The sequence below is a fragment of the Anabrus simplex genome, chromosome 4 (genome assembly GCF_040414725.1).
Source record: "Anabrus simplex isolate iqAnaSimp1 chromosome 4, ASM4041472v1, whole genome shotgun sequence".
Classification (NCBI taxonomy): Eukaryota; Metazoa; Arthropoda; class Insecta; order Orthoptera; family Tettigoniidae; genus Anabrus; species Anabrus simplex.
In genome coordinates this window covers 140,195,548-140,219,691 of record NC_090268.1, presented here as the reverse complement: position 1 = coordinate 140,219,691, position 24,144 = coordinate 140,195,548, and the positions used below count along the sequence as shown (strand labels likewise).

The window sequence follows — 24,144 nt, the reverse complement described above, 5'->3', positions numbered from 1 at the left end:
TAAAGTACTGTCGAAGTGGCAAAGTTTTGGGTGGGAACTGTTTGAAGTCACTTGATGAACACATATTTGTGTACTTGTATCCATTTCATGCTTCTTTTTTTTTTATGCTTTCATGTTTCATATTTAGTACTTCTGAAACAAACAAACAAACAAACAAACAAACAAACAAACAAACAAACAAACAAACAAACAAACAAACAAACAAACAAATAAATAAATAAAGTAAGTAAGTTACCTCTAAACTTCTTGATGTCTTGCAAAGGAAATAAATCTCATGAACCACCCTGAGAAGACTGAGTACATTACAATGTCACATGGCACACTTAGAGCAATAACACACTGGGGTCTCGGTGAACCCCGAATGGGTCAGGAAGGAGTATGGCCTTCCACGCACAGCGAATAACATAGACGTTTGTGCAAGCAGGAAGAAAGTTGGTAGGAAGTCCATTTACAGTCCGTCAATCCACAAGGCAGATAGCAAAATCTGCCATTTAATTTGAGCGTAAGACTTCAGTTTATGGTAGACTATCTATCATCTGTGCCTGCGACAGGTTGGCCATGCTGGTGAAACAGTAGGCCTACTACCAATCCAAGTTCCCATACTGGAATGACCTGGTCAAAGACAGCAGTGAAGACTGTTCTGCTGTGCTCTCTTCAGAGTGCAACATCCCTATTCCTATCAGCGCCTCCATAGCGCGGGTCGAATAGCCTACATACAATGATGGAGTAGTGTGTCAAGCATCAAAATATCCAGAGGAATGGCACAAGATAAATGAGAAAAATATCGAACTCCCCAGAACCTCCCCATAAATATTAACAGAGGCTGTTTCACTCAGCAAATTAACTCCCCTACATCAGAGATCAAGCAGACATTTGCTGACAACACGCTTAGGGATGGGCAATACATTCTCATGACGGGACCGGTAACCTTGCAAAAAGTTCAGAATTTATGATTCCACCTCTCTTTGTAACAAAGAATTCTTTGGTACGACTAACATTAACAATGGAAATAAGAAACAAAATCGTAAAATATTTGTGTTATTATCAATCGTGGTATTAAATTTGTACTCCACATACGATCGGAAATTTTATTTTCAGCAGTTTTTTTATGTTTTTCTTTTTTTTTTATGATTTGCTTTATGTTGCACGGGCGCAGATAGGTCTTATGGTGATGGTGGGATAGGACAGTCCCAGCATTTGCCTGGTGTTAAAATGGGAAACCACGGAAAACCATCTTCAGACTTTCCGACAGTGGGGTTTAAACTCACTATCTTCGGGATGCAAGCTCACAGCTATGCGCCCCTAACCGCACGGCCAACTCGCCCGATTATGTAACATTTATCAACAAGATCAGTATGAATGATGGTGATGATGATGATGATGATGATGCTTGTTGTTTAAAGGGGCCTAACATCTAGGTCATCGGCCCCCAATGGTACGAAATGAGATGAAATGGAATGACAAAAGTCCAAAATCTTCCACTGACCAGAATTCAAAACGTGAGGACGAAGAATGAATGGATGGAAATGAATTTAAAACAATCAGTGGATCCGACCCGCAATGTCTCACATTCACAGAAACTGACATGAAATAATAGTATTACTGACCAAGGGACTGAGTGTATAGCATAATAATGAATCAAGATGCTTTTAGTTTAAAGGGGTCCAAAATACAAGTCATCGGCCCCTCATAATGGTACTTATTGCTAGGAAAGTACCATGGTATTTGTCATGCTGCGGTACTAATCAAAAGTAGCGTAGACTCGCGGTATTCCACACATTACTGTACTACTCACAGGCAATGAAATTCGGACATGTAATACAGACCTATGGTTTTTCGCACATTGCAGCGCCATTTACAGGCAACGCAAACCTATGGTGTTTATCACATAACTGTACTAACCACAGGGGCTCAGGCTATCCCATGGTGTTTGTCATATAGTGGGTACTAATCACAGGTATTGTAAAAGCCGACACCGTCCTCTTTTGCTACTAATCACAAACCTATTTGATACCTAACATAGTGTTACTACGCGCAAGTAAAAGCGACCCATGGTGTTCCCCGCGTGGCGGTACTAATCACAAGTAGTTTCATTATTCTAATTCAATTATCCCTTGGTTGCCCCTTTTAGTTGCCTCTTATGACAGGCAGGGGATACCGTGGGTGTATTCTTCGTCTGCGTCCCCCACCCACAGGGGGTTGTGTGTTTGGTCCGCGAGAGTTATTTTATTTCCCTCAAGTCCACCGGCAAGCCGGTTAGGACCCCCCTATCCGCCAACTGGGATGCGCCACGTGGGAGTTTCACCTCTCCCCCTGCTACGCCAGCATAGTACATGCGTGTAATATCAGTATGAATACTGGTCCTATCAATAAATACTCAAATATATGGGAGGGAGAGTTTTGAATAAAGTTATTTATAGCCTAGATTGTAGAGCCTTCTCCACTGAAAAATACAGATTTTTATTTCTTTCAGGCATTTTCTAGCGATGTGTGCACATACATAAATGACAGAAATTTAAAAATTGAATTTCCTACTTATTCTGGACATTTCTGATGCATAAATACAAATTTTTAACAACTGACCAAAGTGCTGACAAATCTCATATTTTATTTATATACAGTAGATGCTCATCATTTATCAAATGCAATGTAATATTTCTTACCAGTGTATTAGATTTTAAAGCAAAAAATACACTGGGCACAAAAAATGAAAACCTACAACCTGTTTTCCAGTCATTGACCGGGTTAGGGATGGAATGAATGTATCAGATATAGGCTATTAGTACCATGGGGTCGCCACTCCCAAAGTGATTTAGAAATGACACTGGGCACAATCCATGATATTCCAAGGCTGTCAAGCATATGCTAGTAGCTCTTCTACTTTGCAAGATGCTTGGGCAGATATGACTACTTACGACGGTAGATTACACATTTTGTGGTGGTAAAATACATTTAAAAAGAGTATACATTGAGAATAAACCAGTGTGGTTAAAATTAGCTGTTAGGTCAGTTTACTTTTTTAAAATATTTTTTAGATACAATCTGCTTTATGCTGCGCCGACACAGATAGGTTTTATGGCAACGATGGGATAGGAAAGGGCTATGAGTGGGAAGGAAGTGATCATGGCCTTAATTAAGGTACAGCCCCAGCATTTGCCTGGTGTGAAAATGGAAAATCACAGAAAACCCTCTTCAGGGCTGCCGACAGTGGTATTCGAACCCACACTCTCCCAAATGCAAGCTGATAGCTACGTTACCCAAACTGCACGGCCACTTGCTCGGTGGATTACTTTACTTTGTGATTAAGTAAGGCATAAAACTAATAACATAATCAATATTATTATTCACTTTCTGATAACCTTTTATCAAGTTCCTTCTGTTTCCAAGCCTACGTACCTACCTCTCCACCACCAACGCACAGTTTTCACTTATTATGTAAAATATGATCACGTTGTTTATTTCTTCAGATTTACATTTGACGTTAACTGCATTGACCTTTCTGGTCTGTTGTATTTCCGTGGATTGCTGATGCATCACTATTTCCCAATGTATGTTTACATAACATTTCAAAAATAGGATGCAACATTTTGATACAAATGTTTTGTTCCTCCAGGAAACAGTTAGTGACAATATGAATTGGATGTGGGAATAGTATGAACAGTAGTCTCAGATCTGCAGTCAATTTCTGCAGGGAAGAATGAGGACTTTCAAAATTTAGTTTCATTGCTTGATCCTAAACATAAAATTTCCGATAGAAGGCACTTACGTCAATTTGTTGATGCTACCTATGATAAAGAAATACAGCAAATTCAGTTAGAACTGCCTTGCATGCACAATCACTTGAAATTTGCTGTTCTCCAAAAAAGACATACAGGTTTAAATCTCTTACTTAAAATTAAAAGATTCATCTTTGGTCGGTATTGAAAGGAGATTAACATACAATAGACGAAAGAGTAATTGATCCACCTTTTTTTAAATACAAAGTATGTTGTTAATACAATCACAACATTTTTATTTAGAACCGGTTTCGATGTCTTTGGACACCATCATCAGCCAAAAAAGGTCATATGAACAAAGATATACAAGTATTATAATACATATTATACCCCAAGGCACTTGACACCCTTGAAAGGGCTTTGGCCTGCCCAGCGACTGCTGCTCAGCCTGAAAGCCTGCAGATTACGAATTGCTGTATGGTCAGCACGACGCATCATCTCGGCCGTTATTCTGGGCTTTTGAGACTGGGGCCGCCATCTCACCGTCAGATAGCTCCTCAATTCTAATCATGTAGGCTGAGTGGACCTCAAACCAGCCCTCAGGTAGAGAGAAAAATCCCTGACCTGGCCGGGAATCGAACCCGGGGCCTCCGGGTGAGAGGCAGGCATGCTACCCCTACGCCATGCTCAAGACTTTTTAACCATTACAAAGTGATCAATAGTTTTTAAATATTTGTTGATATTTTCACTTTCATTCTATAATTTGACCAACAAGCTCATAACTTGTAAATATTGTAAGAATGACTTTTAAGCACTGTCACTTTTTATTTCATCCAAGTAATGTTATTTATTATAAAGGGTCTATAACATCTTCTGCAAATACTGGCGAGTTCAGTTCCATTTAATTTCTATAGGAGTAACGATGCCGCTTCTTTGGGATGACTACGTCCGCTCGCCATTGTTGGCACTGTGCTCGCTGTCATCGCTTCTCTCTACTCCTATGCCTCGGTACTCCGCAATGAACTCTTAAAATATACTCCCTGTATAATTGGATAGTGGAAAATTTAGGGGAAAGTTACAGTCATCACAACCAATAATGCCACAAGAAAGATAGCATCAATGCAACTCAATCACAGTAGCACTGACAAAATGCAGCATACTGGATGTTTTACGCATACTTTAAACTTGATTATAGAAAGTTCATTACAGAACAACACTGTACTCTCTAACATTCGAAAAGCCTGGAGGATTGTGGGTTATTTAAAAACCAGATGCATTACAAAAGAAAAGCTTGAGGAAATGCAAGGTCTTATATAACAGGAAATAGAAACTCAATGGAATAGTTGAAACATCTTCAGAAACCAAAGGAAAATGTTCCTGTGTATTCATCAAGCTTACCTTGTGGCTTGGAAACAATTAATGAAGATGAGAGAACAGCCACGGATGAAACACTACAGATTCTGCAGTTATTTGAATCTATGACTTGAGAGAACTCCATCCAGATATTCTATTTCCATTGCATTTCCATAAATGCAGACTACAGACAAGTATGAACAAGGCAAGAGTTAGCTGGCCTGTTTCCATCTCAAAACAAGATGGTAGGCACACAGCTGAGAATGTCTCTCAATGGCTCCCTGCTTCGTCACAATCCTCATCCAAAATATTTGGGTATGATCCCTGTCCGCACATTTACCTATAAACGGCAACTAGAAAACTTTGCATTGAAGCCTAAGACCTGAAATAAAATCCTCCACAAACTATGTAGAACCCCATGGGGTATTTCAGTAGATACTTTGCGCTGCTCTGCCAAAGACCTTGTTTATTTAACAGCCAAATACTGCTTCTCGGTGTGGTTAAATAGCACACATGCAAAGAAGGTAGATGTCCAGCTGAACCTACTGGCTACCATTTCAGTCTCATATTGCTCCATCAGATCTGTAGCTTTCAAGCCCATTACTTCAAGAGCTCAGTAAGATCTTGTCCAACATCATCCTACCTATCCACAGACACATCAGCTGGAGACTAAAATCCTGCCACCCGTCCATCATCATGGGCAAGGAGTTGTCAGAAACAGATTTTAGTCTAAGTGAGAGATGGAAAAAGCAAAAGACATGCCTAGCTTCTGAGTGGTTCAGAATTCTCAGTCCAAATCATGCTCCAAGAGGCTTCAAACCACCTTGCAGGACTGAGTCGGCACTCTTTCGTACAATACAGTGGGGCTTCCGGAGCTCACCTGACATTTGATTGTGAAATTTGCCAACAGACTGTAGAACACAGCTTTTCAGAATGTTTGCTGTGCTTATACTAGGTCCAAGAATTTTGACTCACAGGAGTTCTTTTATGTGTTGGTAAATTTTCTGTCCGAGGCTGGCATATTTGAGCACCTTTAAATTCCACTGGACCGAGTAACGATTGAACTCACCAACTTAAGTTCATAAGACTAGCGCTCTACCATTTGAGCCACTCAACCTGGCAGAGTACAGAGTTTTTTTGTTTTTTTTTTTGCTAGTTGTTTTACGTCGCACCGACACAGACAGGTCTTACGGCGACGATGGGACAGGAAATGGCTAGGAGTGGGAAGGAAGCGGCCGTGGCCTTAATTAAGGTACAGCCCCAGCATTTGCCTGGTATGAAAATGGGAAACCACGGAAAACCATTTTCAGGGCTGCCGACAGTGGGGTTCGAACCTACTATCTCCCGAATACTGGATACTGGCCGCAATTAAGCGACTGCAGCTATCGAGCTCGGTAGAGTACAGAGTATTAACCTCCATATTCTCCACTGATCAAAGGACCAGGGCAGGCACCACACTATACATATCACTGTACATATGTAAAACGTTTACAGTTTATGAATTAATGTGTGTTCGTTGTATCATTTTGTGAAGCTGAATTTTACATGTCATTGAATTTTATTAATCGAGGATTGTGGCGACGTTTAGTAAATTCACAAAGGCTTGCAGACTGAACGCTGAAAGGCATAACAGTCTATAATGATAATGTATGTATGTATGCATTTTATTAGTGGGGTATTATTTTAATCTATATTGCATTGTAAGCCACTAAAGCTCAACCCTTCACGTCACAAGAGTAAAATATAACTTCATGGAAAGTATGACTGTTAATCAACTAGGGAACGTTTTACCCATTTTGTTTGTCACCACCTGATAATGCACATAATTACATACTGTACATTGCATTACTCACCCAATACAAATAGACAAAGGTATTTATTTTTAAAAGTCTGGACTTACCCCAGTTTGTCATGCCATGATCAGAAGTGAACACATATGCTGTCTGATTATCATGCTGATAAAAGTTTTCAAACAACTGCTCCATTTCCTTGACACCAGTATCAACGACTCTGATATTCTCTTCATATTCTCTAAACAAAAGAGAGGCATCAACAGGTTACAGGAAATAATAATAATAATAATAATAATAATAATAATAATAATAATAATAATAATAATAATAATAATAATAATAATAATAATAATAATGATAAAACAGAGTTTCAGCATTAGAATACAGAGAAACACAGATATTTGAGTTACGTTTGGACAGCCTTGATTACTGGCAGAACACATGCTCTGGTTAAGTGTGCACCCTGCCACTAGCTTGAGCATCTGGAACTGTTGAGGGATCTCCAACTTCCTGCAAACTCATTGCTCTCATATGACATATTCCAGGTTCAACTTCAGAAACTTCCAGTTAAAAATAGCAACTTATTTTTGGTAAGTGAGCTTCCTATAGGACGTAGATGATTTTAGCAAAACTTCAAGGTAGGACGCTTTGTGAGCTCACTGTTGGTTCCCTTGCAAGATGAATATGGGTACGATAATTAAAATAATCAGTTGAACTTTCCCTGCATGCTTCATTTCAAATAAGGAATCAAATGGTAATTAAAAAGTACCGTGAATAAGAATACTGATGCACAATACTCAAACTCTACCATAACTAGGTTAAAATATTTGACATAAAAAGAAATATCTGCACAATTTAAAATCTAAATTTCAACACATTATGGGGTTGGACTCCAAAACTGCTAACAAGCAGACAAGATTGGGTTTGGGCAGTGATGTGATGGTAACACTTTCCAGCTCCTCTGTATTCATGTCTGGATTATCTGATCCTGACAGTGGTGACATAATGTAGCAAGGAAGCTTTTATTTCATTAGTAAAGAGTGTTCCCCACAAGTGACGTGCAGTTCTTGTGATGCTGGGAGAAATGTGAGAAATGGGCGACCAGCAACCAAATACATCAATATAGTGACCATAAATGTAGTGACACTAACAGAGGAAAGTGGAAGAAATTGTAAATTTTATGGTTGACAAAGATACAGCATTACTGGGAATCAGTGAGACCAAATGGAAAGGAAAAGGTGAGAGGAAAATAAAGAAAGGATACACCTTATACTATAGTGGAGGAAGAGAAGCTAAAAATGGTGTACTGTAGGTCTCATAATTAGAAAAGACCTAAAGGAATACCCAGAATTGGTGGAAAACATAAATGACAGGTTGATTAAGGTCAGATTGAGACATGAAACTGGTGTCACAGATATAATTCAAGGGTATGCTTCACAAACACGAAATACAGATATGAATCTAGAGGAATACCTTGAATATCTGGAAAGCCATATACAGGACAAACAAGTTGTGATCATAGGAGACATGAATGCCCAAGTATGACAGGAAAGAAAAGGAAATGAAAAGATTATAGGACCATTTGGATATGGGAAGAGAAACAAGGCTGAAGGTATTTCGATAGACTTTTGCAGAAGAAATAAGCTGATCATTGGTAACACATGGTTTCAAAAGAAAAACAGAAGATAACAAGATATAGTTGGGATAACAAAATCAAAACTCTGATAGATTACATTTTGGTCGAGAAAGGTAACAGGAAAATGTTGGTAGATGTAACAGCCCTCCCAAGTGAATCTTTTGAAGAGATCACAGAGTTGTGATAGCTAAGTTACAGATGGAAAGTTACAGATGGAAAGTTACAAAAAATTACTGAGATCAAGCAGAGAAAGCCAAGGGTGTGGAAATTGCAGGAGAAGGAAATAAATGAAGAGTTCCATACACACATTAAAACAAGTATACCTAAAGAAGACAGCAGAAGGGTTGAAGAAGAATGAGCATACTTTTAAAAAAAACAGTCATGGTGGAGTCTGCAGAAAAGACCTGTGGAAGAGTATCAGGAAGGAAGAAAGATCAAGAAAATACCCTGGTGGAATGACAGGGTAAAAGATATAGTTAAACGGAAGAAACAAGCTTGGAAAAGGTGGCTGAGAAACAGAACAACAGAATGCAAGGCAATACAGGCACTGCAAGAAGGAGGGCTCCAAGGTGGTTCAAGAAGAGACAAAGAAATACTGGCAAAAATTCACTGAATCTCTGCAAGAAGATCTTATTCCAGTGGGTAAAAAAAGAAGAAAAACCCAGGTGAAGGTGCTAACTTCATTAGGTAACAATGAACAGGAGGAAGTGATGACACAGAAGCGGGATATATTGTAGAGGTGGGGAAAATACTTTGAACAGCTTTACAATGTGCAAAATACCTCGGTACAAGGAGAAATCGAAGAACCAGATTTAGTGCAGATGGAAGATAAGGAAAACGAGGTGTCCATGGCAGAGAATGAGTGGGCCACTGAAAGAATGAAATGAGGCAAGGCAGCTGGAATTGACGAGGTCACAATAGAAATGATAATAGCAGCAGGGGCAGTTGGTCTACAGTGGTTGTATAGACTCTTCAGAGTGATATGGAGAGAAAATACTGTTCCAAAAGAGTGGACAAAAGAGGTCAATATACCAATTTTCAAGAAAGGAGACAGGAAGCAATGTGAAAATTACAGAGGAGTGACACTGATACCTCATACAGCTAAGATCCTTGAAAGAATCTTGGATAAATGAATAAAAGACAGAGTAGGGGGAAAATTGGCATAACACCAGTATGGATTCAGAAGAGGCAGGTCCACATTACACCCAATATTTACATTGTGGCAAATGATGGAAAGGTATTGGAAATATGGAAAGGTATTGGGAATATGGAAAGGACAGGGTAGTAATGTTGAAAAGGCATATGACAGTGTCTCAAGGAATTTGGTATGGAAAACATTGACAGAGGCACAGATTGGGATTGAAACAATGCAGATGGTAATAGCATTGTATCAAAATTGCAAAAGCTGTGTTAGAACCAAAGTGGGTCAAACTGGATGGTTCAGAGTTGAGAAAGGCTTACTCTTCATTATTATCATCATGGATATAATTCTACATAATATCAAGAAGAAGATGACGGGCGAGCAAGTAAAGTCTAAGCTCTTTGCTGATGACATTGTAGTTTGGGGAGATAATGGAGAGGAATTACAGACACAAGTTGATTTATGGAATGAGGAGATAAGAAATTTTGGAATAAAGATTAGTACTGTGAAAAGCAAGACTTTGATCATGACCAGAGGTAACAGAAAATCCAGGGGAGTGATAAAAATAGAAAATGAACCTCGTGAAGTAGTGAAAAAATTTAAATATTTGGGCAGCATGATATCTAAAGATGGAAATTTGGATGGAGAAATTGATTTAAGAATACAGAAGTCTGCAAGTTTCTACCAGTGTGTGAGAGACATTGTATGGAACAAAGATGTGCCAATGAAGTGCAAGAAAGTTTTATACTCGTCCTATTATAAACCTATACTGACCTACGCATCAGCAACCTGGACGTTGACTAAGCGGAACCAAAGTAAGATACAAGCAGCTGAAATGAGGTTCTTGAGGAGCATACAGGGAAAGACAAGACGAGAGAGAATACGAAATGAGGAAATGAGGAGAAGCGTGGGAGTGTGTAAACTTCAAGAAGAGATTGATACAGCAAAGCTAAAATGGTTTGGACACATGATGAGAATGCCAGAAGAGAGATTACCAAAGAGAACATTCATAGATACAGAGAATGCAAAGAGGCCTAGGGGACGGCCTAGAATGAGATGGAGGAGCTCTGTTGTGGACTGTATTGCAAATAGAGGAGTCGATAGCAATAAAGTACTAGAAGAGGAATGGTGGAAGGATTGAGTAAGCTGGAGGGCTTTGGTACACTACCCTACCCAGAAAGAAAACCGAAAAGGGAATGGATGAAGAAGAGTAAACAGCTCTGGTTTAAAATACAATTTGAATAAGAGTGATGGACTTAGTACATGTTTGTGTGTGCAACTTCTGTGCATGGTTCGGTATTCTCTCATGGTACCTGTGTATTTGTAGTGAACGGGAATGTTCTCACTGTTCTCCGAGTATCCGAGTTTCTTTTCTTTGTATCTTCCTGTACGTGGGTGAAGAAAGGGATTCTCTCACAACCCCCACTGAGTAGCTGTGTGGTTGTTCACCCATCCAATGGTGACCACGTGGAGTGTTGCTTAATTGTCTTAAGTTCAAGTGTAGAATTTTTTTCTCTAATTGATTATGAATATGGAATAATTCACACCCACTTCAGACTTGTTTAATTTCAGTACATTGTGATGATACTGGTTACTACAGTAAAACTTATTTTATACATTTCTCTCTTATACATGTCTTACGCTTTCTCATTTTCTTTCTTAGGTTTCGACTAAATTCCTGTCCTTCCCATGTTAATGTATTTTGGATATACGTTTTTTCTTTTTTAGGAGACAAAGGAAGCATATGGGAACAGAGAGATTTATTACTATTTACAGATGATATTGTGGTCTGGTGAATGAACAGCAAAGTTCAAGAACAACTTGATGCACTGAACAAGAAAACTGAGAAGCAGTTATGAAAATCAGCACAGAGAAAAGCAAGACCATGGTGCTATAAAGAGGAGAAAGACGAGGAAAACGAATTGTGAAAACTGGTGATTAAAACCTCGAAACTGTGGACTGTTTCAAATACCCAGAGACTGAATTAATGCAAAATTGACATGTAGATTAGCAATAGGGTGCCACAGGCCAATGCATTCTACCAGAGTGTAAGAAACCTTGTGGGGAATAAGGAAGTACCAGGAAGTGTAAAGAGATAGTGTATAAAATGTATTATGCACCCAAATTGACTTATGTAGCTGAGACATGAACAATGACAAGTACAGAGTAGAGTAGAATTCAAGCTAGTGAAATCAAATACGTAAGAAGTTACGATAGGAAAGACAAGGAAAGACAGAGTAAGAAACAAAGATATTAGAAAGGAAGTTTGAATAGGCAACCTGAGTGAGGCAACTGATAGGAATAAACTACAATGATTTGGACATACAAAAGGCACTAGGAAAGTTTTGTAATGTGCATGAAGCTTCAGACTTTTTAAAATAATTTCCACCACACTCAATACACTTCTCCATATGTCAAAACCAGTCACTGAACCAACTCTGCCACTTTTCTTCGGTTACATTTTCACACTCTTGATCCCATGCTGCCAGAAGCTCCTCATCGGATGCAAAACGTTGCCCTTTCAGCTTCATCTTCACTTCTGGGAAGAGTGTGAAGTCACATGGGGCAAGATCAGGACTGTATGGAGGGTGATCACGCACAGTCAACCCTGATCTGGCAGGAAATACCACTGTTACATTTGCACGATGTGCTGGAGCATTGTCGTGATGCAAGAGCCAAGTGTTGAGCCGTGACCTTGGATGGAGCTGCTTGAGAGCCTGGATGACCTGAGGCAGACAAGTCTCACTGTACCACTTCGCAGTAACTGTCCTTTGTGTTTCTAGCACAACCCGAGTCATGTTGCCCCGTTTAGTGAAGAATACTGCAATCATCCTTTTCTTCACTGACCTTGACTTTCGCACAGTCACAGGAGTACCCTCATCTTCAAACGGCCACACCTTGTTCTGGGATTTTGTTGGGACATCGTAATAATAAAGCCAAGTTTCGTCACCTGTAACGATGCTATCGACATTACGCAAAGTCCCATTTTCAAACTGTTTTAGCATTTTTTGGCACCATTTCACTCGATGTGCCCTTTGTTCCTCTGAAAGCGAATGGGGCATCCAAAGGGAACAAACCTTTCTAACATGGAGATGGTCGTGAATGAATGAATAGCTGGTGCAGGGAGGTGGAGGGTTTCTTCTACCTGCCGATATATCAACTGCCTCTCTTGCTGCAGCATTTTCCTCACAGCTTCAATGTTTTCTTCAGTCACTGATTCAGACGGTCGCCCAGAACAAGGATCCTCTTTAACCCCTAAATTTCCCCTCTGGAACTCTTAGTACCAGCGGAAAATTGTTGTCTGATGTGGACAGTCTTTCCTCAGCACAGGAGTCATATCCTCCAGGCACTGGTCAACAGTTAATCCACAAGCAAAATTGTAGCAAATAATTGCGCGATATTCACCTTTAGACCACACTGACATCTTAACTTGCTTTCAACCCACTGCTTAAGTAACAATTGGTGTGAAGGTCGCGCCTTGCTGTCTTCGAGACCGGTTTTCACCCCTCTTTTCATCCCTCACCATAACAGAGGTGTCCAGCCAACTGTTTTTGCGTATTGTAAAACTTTCCTAGTGCCCTTTGTATGAAGAGGATGGAAGAGAAAAGAATACCAAAAACATATGATGGAGATGAAGTTCAAGGAAAAGAGAACAAAAGGGAGACCTAAAACAAGGTGCGTTGACTCAATAAAGAGGAGTGCGAGAAGAAGAAGAAGGAGCCTGAACAGGTACAAAATGATGGAAGGGGAATGATGGAAGGAGAGAGGAGGGTGGATGGAGAAGAGCCACAAATGCCCCGACCTGGCAGGAGTTAGATAAGGAGAAAGGAAGAGGATGATATGTTTTTTTGTTTTTTAACTTTATACAATCATATTTTAAGTCCCTAGACATTATAGAACATCACTCCAAATATTAAATTTGATTTTGTTCTGTTTGCTGCAAAAACGTAAGTTAGAATGCAAATATTAGCTACAGACTACTTTTCCTAGTAATTATACCTTGACAACAAGAGGGTGAAGTCATAGTTTGCCTGAACAGCAACCTTGAAGATATTAGTGGAATCTGTTTGTTCAGTAAGCATCAGTGCATATATTCTTTAGCCTTGGCATCAGTAAGCTGTTACCATCAATATTGTTCATACATCGTTAATTAAAGAACATCGCGATAACATGAATGGAAAGAAAAGAAAGTGTGTTACAATTGCAGAGAAGCTGAATATATTAAAAGTAGTGAAGGAAAGCAGCAATATGAAGCCGGTAAACATTGCAAAGGAATTAGACATCACTCCGCCAATTCTAAATTCTAACATGGTGAAAACAACAGAGATCGAAGAAAGTGTGCATGCATTTGGCATGTCCAGCAACAAATGTACATGGATTCAAGATGAATGCCTTGAAGACTTTATTGCATCGGTTCCAGTGGCACAGAGCATAAAATATTCCAATTAGTGGGACTTTGCTTAGTGAAAAAGCAACTGAATTAGAGACCAAGTTCAGAAAAATTATTTTCATGTCTTGTCGGGCTGGCTACATAAATTTAAGATTAGGCATGAAATTAGAAGCTAGGATATGTGTGGTAAAAGCAAGAGTGTTTAACATCAATACCATATGCGACTGAAAAGGAAGTCCTTTAAAGGAACTGACATCCCAGTATACCCCCAAAACATCCTTGAATGTTGTTTAGAGAGGTCTTTAAAATTTAGGTAATGCCTGACTAAACAATCACATTCAAAGGTGAGAATTGTCATGGTGAGAAGTGCAGTAAGGAACATGTAATGAAGACGTTATGCACAAATAGCAATGGAACAGAAGTCCGACTCGTTGGCTGAATGGTCAACGGACTGGCCTTCGGTTCAGAGGGTCCCGGGTTCGATTCCCAACCAGGTCGGGGATTTTAACCTTCATTGGTTAATGCCAATGGCCCGGGGGCTGGGTGTTTGTGCCGTTCCCAACATCCCTGCAACTCACACACCACAAATAACACTATCCTCTACCACAATAACACGCAGTGTCCTACACTTGGCAGATGCCGCCCACCCTCATCGGAGGGTCTGCCTTACAAGGGCTGCACTCGGCTAGAAATAGCCACACAAAATTATTATTATTAACGGTTGATGATGATGATGCTTGTTGTTTAGAGGGGCCTAACATTTAGGTCATCGGCCCCTATGGTACGCAATGAGACAAAATGCAATCACAATTTAAAAATAATAAAAAAATCATCCACTGACCAGAATTCAAAACGTGATGATGAGGAATGAACTGATGAATATGAATTTAAAACAATCAGTAGGTAAGACACGCAATGCCTCACATTCCCAGAAACAATATTATTGACCAAGGGACTGCTTCCAAAGCCTAATTCTGAATTGATGATGCTTGTCTAAATGGGCCAATATCTATGTCAACGATCCCGCATTATGGCACTTATCGCTAGTAAAGAAGAACCATGGTATTTCTCAAGTTGCGGTACTAATCAAAGGTAGCGTAAACTCATGGTGTTCCAAACATTATGGTACTACTAACAAGTATTGTACCACGTACAGGTAACGCAGACCTATGGTGCTTCTCACACAATAGCGCCACTCACAGCCAACGCAAACCGATGAGGTTCCTCACCTAGGTGTACTAATCATGGGCGCCGGTATTCCCGTGGTGTTCCTCACATAGTGGGTACTAATCACAGGCAACGCAGACCCACGGTGTCGCTCATATAGTGGTACAACTCACAGGCTACGCCCAGACCCGTGGTGTTGCTCAAATGGGTACGACTCACGGGTACTGTAAACCCAAAGTCCACACCCTCTGCTGCTACGAATCAAAAACCTATTGTGTACCTAATATAGTGGCACTACTCACAAGTAAAGGCGACCCATGGTGTTTCCTGCGTGATGGTAATAATCAAAAGTAGCTTCACGGTTCTAAGACAATCATCCCTTGGTTGCCCCTTTTAGTCGCCTCTCACGACAGACAGGGGATACTGTGGGTGTATTTTTCGTCTGCGTCCCCCACCCACAGGGGGTACAGAGAGGGAAAAGAAGAAAAAAGAAGGGATCCGTCACTTCGAAAAATGAAGTAACGGACGAAGAAAGGCAAGGGCCATGAGGGCGTGAAAATGAAAGACTCCCTAGGCCTCGAATGCTCTAATACCGTCGGGGTTGGAAAAGAACAAGAGTTGACCGAGGGAGGTCGGACAGGATAGATGAAAGTGAGGCGCCTGGCACAAGTACGTGGAAGCAATGCCAGGACTCAGCTAAGGGCCCCGTGGTCGCCAACCCACGCTCCCAAGTTGAGAGTCCCTTTTAGTCGCCTCTTACGACAGGCAGGGAATACCGCGGGTGTATTCTACATGTGCATCCCCCACCCGCAGTGGCTTATTATTAACAGAAGAGAAAAGCTGCCTCCTTTAATGAAGGAAAATTTGCAAAACCCCAATGTTTTAGAAACACTGCAATAGTTCCAACAAAATACAGGAGTAACAAGAACTCGTGGATCAAGGCGAATGTGTCTGAAGACTGGCTGAGAGGAAATGACGTACAACTGGGTGCAAAAGGTAGGAAAATCCTCCTACTTATGGGCAAATGTACAGCGCATCCTCCCGACACATCATACCCGAGAAATGTGACTGTAGAATTTTTCCTTGTAAATTGCCTGAGTGAACTGCATTCGCTGGACCTTGGGATCATCATCATCATCATCATCATCATCATCATCATCATCATCATCATTTCCCAACTCAAGTTTCGCCATCTCCTTTTGTCTTCATACATCTTCTGTTCCAGTACATCCTCCCACTGGTGTCCTCTCTTCTCCACATCTGATCTTACAGTCTCTATCCAGCATTTTCTTGGTCTTCCCTGTGGTCTTCTTCCTATGAGATTAAGATAAAAATATTTTCTGGGTGGTCTTTCCCTGTTCATTCTCATTATGTGCCCATACCACTGAATCCTGCATTTATTTATGACACTGGTAATAGGAACCTCGATACCAGCTACTTTCGTATTCACTTCATTTCTGATCTTGTCCTTTCTGGTAGTTTGGTTCAAAGTTCTAATGAATCTCATATCAGTTGCTTGGATTCTATTGAAGTATTTGTTTAGTAGGGTACATGTCTCTACACCTTACGTGGGATCATACACAACTTTAAGTTGCTCTATCGTAAGATGTTGGTGCAACATGCCATCTGCATCACGGATATAGGAAAGACAGATTCAATGAAAATCCACATTTTACAAGTAAGATTTTTTCCTCCCTAGTGACCAATGATGATATATCAAATGCTTTTGCGCAATGCATTTTTGTCTCGCTTTTTTTTTTTCTGACATTGGTAACTGTAGCTTGAAAATTGTACAAATATGTAATACCTGAACCTCTTCAATAGAAAATGCATTACATCACAGCTTTGTGGCAATGATTGTTGCAATTAACCTTACGCAATTGTTTTTGTAAAGTGGAATTTGGAGATTGTGAAGACTCGGGCAATGAAAATAATGACAACACTCTCGGCAGTGATGAAGAATGGGACAGTTTGGGAGAACGGGCAGTGTTTCATGAGTATACAGACATTGACAAGAACGTCATTACTATGGAACCTATGACCATCAGCAAAATTGCTGAAGGCATGCAAGCAGGATTTGGACAAGGAAGATGATGACGATGATGACGATGATGACGACGATTACGATGGCCAGCTGTCGAACACTCCTGTGTGTTTTAATGAGGTTGTTAGTCCCACAGAAAGTATCAAACATTTTGTGATGGATCATAATGTATCCGATAGTTATCACAATTTGAGGATGTAGTTAAAATTGTAGCAGCAGACAATAACAAACAGTCTAAAATAACTGCTTTTTTTCTGTGTAGTTTAATACAAAATTTTGTGCAATCTATACTGCAAATTTATATTTTTCCTATACATACATTAAAACGTTGTAGATCCACCTATTCATTACTTCATAAATGAATTGCAACCACTGGATCTTGGAATCATACACACCATCAAGTAGTATACAATTAAAATGACCCTCAAAAACAGCAGCTTATCAACAGAACTGAAAACTTACTTAGAGTATGGCTTATGAGTATGACCAGCAGTATCCAATCCCAACAGGTGAAGAAAGAAGACAATTTTATCTTCGTGCAATTTTGCTTCAAGTGTCTTGTTACTTTTGGCCTTGTTGAGAAAATCTTTCACTCTGTCAAATACCCATACATCTAAATGTGATGTAGTTGCTTTTCCTGAAAAATCTTCGAGATCAGAACTATACATTTCCATCCAAACATGGTCACCTGAAGCTCCTGTAAAGAAAGATACAAAGCAATATATTTAAATAAGAAAACATGTTGTCTCACAAGGAAACACCGGAGTGCAGTATTCATCTGCAGAGTACACAATACTGTTACTCATTAATAATAAGCCGTCAGTCTAGGCACCCTAGGAACTGCCATAAAGCTTGTGCAGGATGTTATTCTTTGTAGTGATTTTATGAGAGAGTTCGGTTAGATTTTCTTTCTAGCACAGAGTCCTGCCCAAGATGACTCCTAGATATTTTGGAAACAGGTGTAATTAGTTTTTCACTGCTGAATAGGACATTTGGCTTGTAGGTGATTTTTTTTTTACATCACATCGACACAGATAGGTCTTATGGTGACGATGGGATAGGAAAGGCCATGGCCACTGAGCCCTAGCATTTTCCTGGTGTGAAAGTGTGAAACCATGGAAAACCATCTTCAGGGCTGCCGACAGTGGGGTTTGAACCCACTATCATCCGGATGCAAACTCACAGCTGCACACCCCTAACCACATGGCCAACTCGCCTGATGGGCTTGTAGTTTGCTAGGTGGTTGGAGAGATGGAAACATGAAATCTCAGTCTTAGAAGAGCTTGGGATCATTTGCCAAGACTTGAAGATGGTTGCCATTTTGTCCGAGTCTGCTAAAGAGTCCTTCGAACTAGCTTTGTACAATATTTATTTCAGGATGATTTGCTTTAGACTGGATCTCACTCATTCATGCTACCTTGCTTCACATAAACTAGTTTGGCCAAGTAATAATTTCTTTGTCCTAAAATTTGGTTAAGCCAGTAATACACTCAAAATATTTTCACGTTACATAATTAGCACTTTCAAACTGAATCATTTAACTTGGATCTTGAAGTATAAAAATAGTATAAACTTGCCTCTGGAAAACATCGGCAGAATATCAGGACTACCCCATGACCACGTCTGGCGACTTTGATTGAAGACGGAGTCGAATTCCACAGGATTTTCCTTCCAACCCTGAAATGAACAACAACAGTACAGTGAATTTCTTTACATCATCTTCAGTGCTCCATTAAAATACTAGAGTTCTCTTTTCAGCAAAAAAGTGCAATGAAGTTAAAGATGTTTGCAAGTGGGCAATTTTTATAAAAACATACCGAGGAGTAAAATATTCAAAATATACGAGAACGAGAAGTGGTCTCTTTCATCACCCAAGGCAAACTTCAGAGCTTGTAAGATGGCAAAAAGCTCTGCAAGTATCCTCGCTACAGATCTTAGGAAGCAATATCTTCTTCTAATATTATCTAAGACGAAAGAGCAAGCCACATTTTCTCCAATCTTAGAACCGCCCGTGAAGACTTTTTTTTGCTAGTTGCTTTACGTCGCACCGACACAGATAGGTCTTATGGCGACGATGGGACAGGGAAGGGCTAGGAGTGGGAAGGAAGCGGCCGTGGCCTTATTAAGGTACAGCCCCAGCATTTGCCTGGTGTGAAAATAGGAAACCACGGAAAACCATTTTCAGGGCTGCCGACAGTGGGATTCGAACCTACTATCTCCCGAATACTGGATACTGGCCGCACTTAAGCGACTGCAGCTATCGAGCTCGGTCGTGAAGACTTATTGCACGGCCGGAAACTGGTGAATGAAGTCCTGGAAATACCACCGATGAACAGAGGCATCCGTGTTCACATTTGAGCCATATATCCGGCAGCGGAACTAGCCACGGAAGCACCTCACTAGCAGTCCGCTCAAAATAACAACCGACAGCCGCAATTAGCTCAAGACACAAGCTATCAATTTGAATCCCAACCAGCCGTGTGACATTTGGCCAGTTTTGCTATCTCTGATGGTATTGGGTACTAATGATGCATTGATAGCTTGGGTGTTGTAGCATTTCACAAATTTTGGCAGTGTATGAGAGGGGTATCTGCTGCTGCCTTATTTGTAAAGGTGGAACTCCCGATTCAGCGAGTAGGCTGAGAACAGGTTAGTACGGTAAGCTCCAGTTGCCAGCCTAACTCCACTAAGGTGAAAACCTTCTAAAAGGTTCAGCGAAGATCTTGACGCTGAACCATAAGCCGCACTACCATAGTCAATCAAGGAAAGGTCCATAGGCATGTAAAAACTTAGCAGCACTGCACAATCGGCCCCCTACGAAGTGCCACTGAGAAACTTAAGCAGGTTGAGCCTCTTCATGCAGGCAACTTTCAACTGACAGATGTGGGGCTGCCACGCTCATCTCTTATCAATTTGGAGACCCAGCAACCTGCAGGTGTCTATCACTGGTAAGACGCTATTTTGCAAGCGGAGCTCTGGTTCAGGATGCGGAAGCTGACGTTGACAGAAGCATACAACTGAGATTTCTGCCGCTAAAAATCGAAAAAAAATTTGCAAGGCTGATCTGTCGACCCGGTTAATAAGCTGTCTCTCAGCAACCGCAATCCTCCAGAAGCGGAAATGTAGAGCTAAATCGTCTACATACAGTGATGGAATGACTGCGGGCCCAGCAGCGGCAATAATACCATTGATGGCAACAACGAACAGCATGACACTGAGTACAGATCCCCGTATGTAATAATGAGAAAAAGTATTTCCTACTTGTACTTGCAAGAGCTGGATAGACATGAAGTTCTCAATAAATGTAAAATCCCTATTAGTGTAGTGTGGAGAAATCCTGTAAAGCCAGGTAGTGCCATAAGCTTTTTCCAGGTCAAAAAACATCCTTCTGGAGAAAGGCCTCCTGAATGGCACTCTTGAGTCTGACCAGACGATCATTGGCAGACCACACTAACTACAAGTGTAGTTAGTGAAGAGAACTTCCATGGCCCACAGTTCACCATCCTTTCAAATGACTTACAGATGCCATCTGTAAGGCATATTGGCCTATAACTATCCAGAAGCTTTGGATCTTTGCCTGGTTTGGGAACTGGTATTACAATTCCCTCATACCATTGAGGTGGACACACTCCCTAATTCCAAATTCTACTCAAAAGAGTGAGGATATCCCTAAGACATCGTCACTCACATGTTTCAGCATCTGAATGTGGATTTTGTCTGGTCCAGGAGCAGTGTCCCTGCACAGCACGAGTGCACTCTGGAAATCCCACTCTAAGAAAGGCACTTTATAGGAATACACAGCACTAGAGGCAAAGGAGAGATGGTGTGCCTCAGCCTCACACTTGATACGCAGAAATGCAGGGTCACATCTCCCAGAACTGGGTGTATCTACAAAATGTAAAATGAGAGTGATATTAAAAGTGTTACGACACAGTGTCCAGCACAGGTCAGATTTTCAATAACAATCTGAATATGAACACTACCTGTATTGAGAGAAAAGCAGAGGCTAACAACAATAAAATACTTTCTGAAATGAAGCTGATATAGTTGTCTATATGTCAGTTTCTGTTGTACTGTACTATGTTTCATAATGTAGTGTACTTGCAAGTAGATTTTCAGAAACGTTATGAGTATGAATGCCTTATTAATGACCTATTGAGAGAAACCAGAGGCAAGGAACAAGACAAAAGAATTTTTTAATTGATACCAATATAGTTGGTCTACATTTAAGTTTTTGTTGTAACGTTCTTTATTCCATTATACTGCAAGTAATTACTAACAAGTGAATAAACTACTTTCCGAAGTTTTGTTTGGTTCTTTCGGTACTGTTATCGGTTATCAAACGGCTAGCTATGTCCTAATGTGATCACAATAAGTGGTGTGCACTGTGTAAGAAATCCAATAATGAAATAAAGGTTTTTGGGAATGGAGTGATGTCATAACTGAATTATATATATTTTATATAACAATATAAAACATCCGGCAAGACGGTAACTTATATCTATTAGTCAGAGCGCACACTTCTTGGACACCGGGCAAGTTGGCCATGCGGTCAGGGGCACGTGGCTGTGAGCTTGCATCCGGGAGATGGTGGGTTCGAATCCCACTGTCGGCAGCCCTGAAGATGGTTTTCCGTGGTTTCCCATTTTCACACCAGGCAAATGCTGGGGCTGTACCTTAATTAACACCATGGCCACTTCCTACCAACTCCTAGGCCTTTCCTATCCCCTCGTTCCAGTTCTTTCTGTATATCTTCGTTTCTTACTCTGTCTCCTTGTTTTTTGTACCATACTTCTCAGGAATTACATTTTTTTTTTTCTAGTTGTTTTACGTCACACCGACACAGATAGGTCTTATGGCGACGATGGGACAGGAAAGGGCTAGGACTAGGAAGGAAGCGGCCGTGGCCTTAATTAAGGTACAGCCCCAGCATTTGCCAGTTGTGAAAATGGGAAACCACGGAAAACCATTTTCAGGGCTGCCAACAGTGGGGTTCGAACCTACTATCTCCCGAATACTGGATACTGGCCGCACTTAAGCGACTGCAGCTATTGAGCTAGGTAAATTACATTTCAGCTGCTTGTACTCTGCTCTCATCCCTCTGAGTCACTGTCCAAGTTTCTGCTGCATATGTCATAGGAACATAATAAGCTTTACACTTTAACTTTTTTAGCCTTCATTGGTATACCCTTGTTCCATACTAGTCCTCTGTATATTCCAAATTTCACTCAGTAAATTTAAAACTGAACTCCTGAATAGTAATTTATTTCTAGCTTAACCCATCCGCTTACCTTATAAACTTCAGTTCCGGATCTTTAAATTACCATTTAAATGCTGGTGTTTACTCCATGCAAGACTGCGCTAAAATGTTACTATCACTGCAACTGATCAAACGTTGTCAAACTTTCATAGAAATACTAAAAAATAATCATTTCAATAGAATGTACTACATTACAGTGAAAAATATGAACTATGCACTATAAACTCACCTAGTCATTCTTACGGTGCATTGGAACATTTACGTTCGTAATATTTACATCTGCTTCTTGACTCGTATTACTATCACTAACTTCACCAAACACAGATAGAGTATCCACATCCCTAGATTCACAGGTAGAACTTTCCGATATATTATAATCTTCTTCACAATCACTATTCAGTAAAATATCGATGACTTCTCGCTCAGTAATAGCCTTTTTTTTTAAATCTAAGAATTTCATTTTTTGTTCGTATTGAACTGAGAACGTAAGATAAGAAACTTAAAAGGGTCCACCTTTTCAATACAAATAAATGTTATAAGTTTATTTACAACATATATTTACACTTGGAACTAGTTTCGACGCTGTTTGGCGTCATCTTCAGCCAAAATGTGGGAAATAGGCATAGGTGTAAGCATGTAGACTCACTTAAAAAACATATAAACCGCAACAAAACCACACGGAAGTTCGAGATGAAATTGGTATTGAAGATTCAAATTATCTCAGACACACTTCCATTGAATGTTGCCTGCCGCGAGTGTAGTACAAAACATAGGTTAGATTTAATAAACACAATCGTCTCAAAAATGCACATAACATTTTAAAAATATTTTAGGTTGAGATGAAATTTGGCACTTAGGGATTGAAATCACTTATTCACTAAGCGTCAATTCAAAACCAGCTGTGAAGGGTGAGACAAAATTGCACAGCGAGTTCAAACTCACGCTGCTCACATGGGTACGACGCACGGGTACTGGAAACTCCCCAGGCCATCCTCTTTGCTGCTACTAATCACAAATCCATTTCGTACCTAATATAGTGATACTACTCGCAAGTACATGGTGTTCCCCGCGTGATGGTATGAATCAAAAGTAGTTTCATGGTTCTAATTCAATCATCCCTTGGTTGCCCCTTTTAGTCACCTCTCACGACAGGCAGGGGATACCGTGGTGTATTATTCGTCTGCGTTCCCCACACACAGGGGGTAAATAGAGAGAAAAAAGAAGAAACAAGAAGGGATCTGTCACTTCGAAAAATGAAGAAAAGCAAGGGCCAAGAAGGGCGTGAAAATTAAAGGCTCCCTAGGCCTCTAATGCCGTCGGGGTCGGAAAAGAACAAGAGTTGACCAAGGGAGGTCGGACAGGATAGACGACAGTGAAGAGCCTGGCACAAGTAAGTGAAAGCAATGCCAAGACTCAGCTAAGGGCTCCATGGTTGCCAATCCACACTCCCAAGTTGAGAGCCCCTTGGGCCCCTGTTAGTCGCCTCTTACGACAGGCAAGGGATACCGCGGGTGTATTCTGCACAAGCGTCCCCCACCCGCAGGGGGCCCAAATTCCGCTCTGGGGCCTGTAGTCACCAACTCTCGCCCTCAAGTTGAAAGCCCCTATAAGACACCCCTTTTCGTTGCCTCTTATAGCAGATAC

General features: G+C 40.6%; 1 protein-coding gene across 2 annotated transcripts in view; it reads right to left on the bottom strand.

Moving 5' to 3' along the window:
* The window catches only part of PIG-N (Phosphatidylinositol glycan anchor biosynthesis class N), a 120,165-nt gene that overhangs the window by 68,625 nt on the left and 27,396 nt on the right, over window positions 1–24,144 (bottom strand). For both annotated transcript variants that reach the window (XM_067145221.2, XM_067145222.2), the window contains exons 3-5: window positions 18,818–18,917; window positions 17,703–17,937; window positions 6,970–7,100 (exon numbers count right to left, since the gene is read on the bottom strand). In XM_067145221.2, the coding sequence (XP_067001322.2) occupies window positions 6,970–7,100; window positions 17,703–17,937; window positions 18,818–18,917 (466 nt within the window). The remainder of the gene's footprint in view (window positions 1–6,969; window positions 7,101–17,702; window positions 17,938–18,817; window positions 18,918–24,144) is intronic.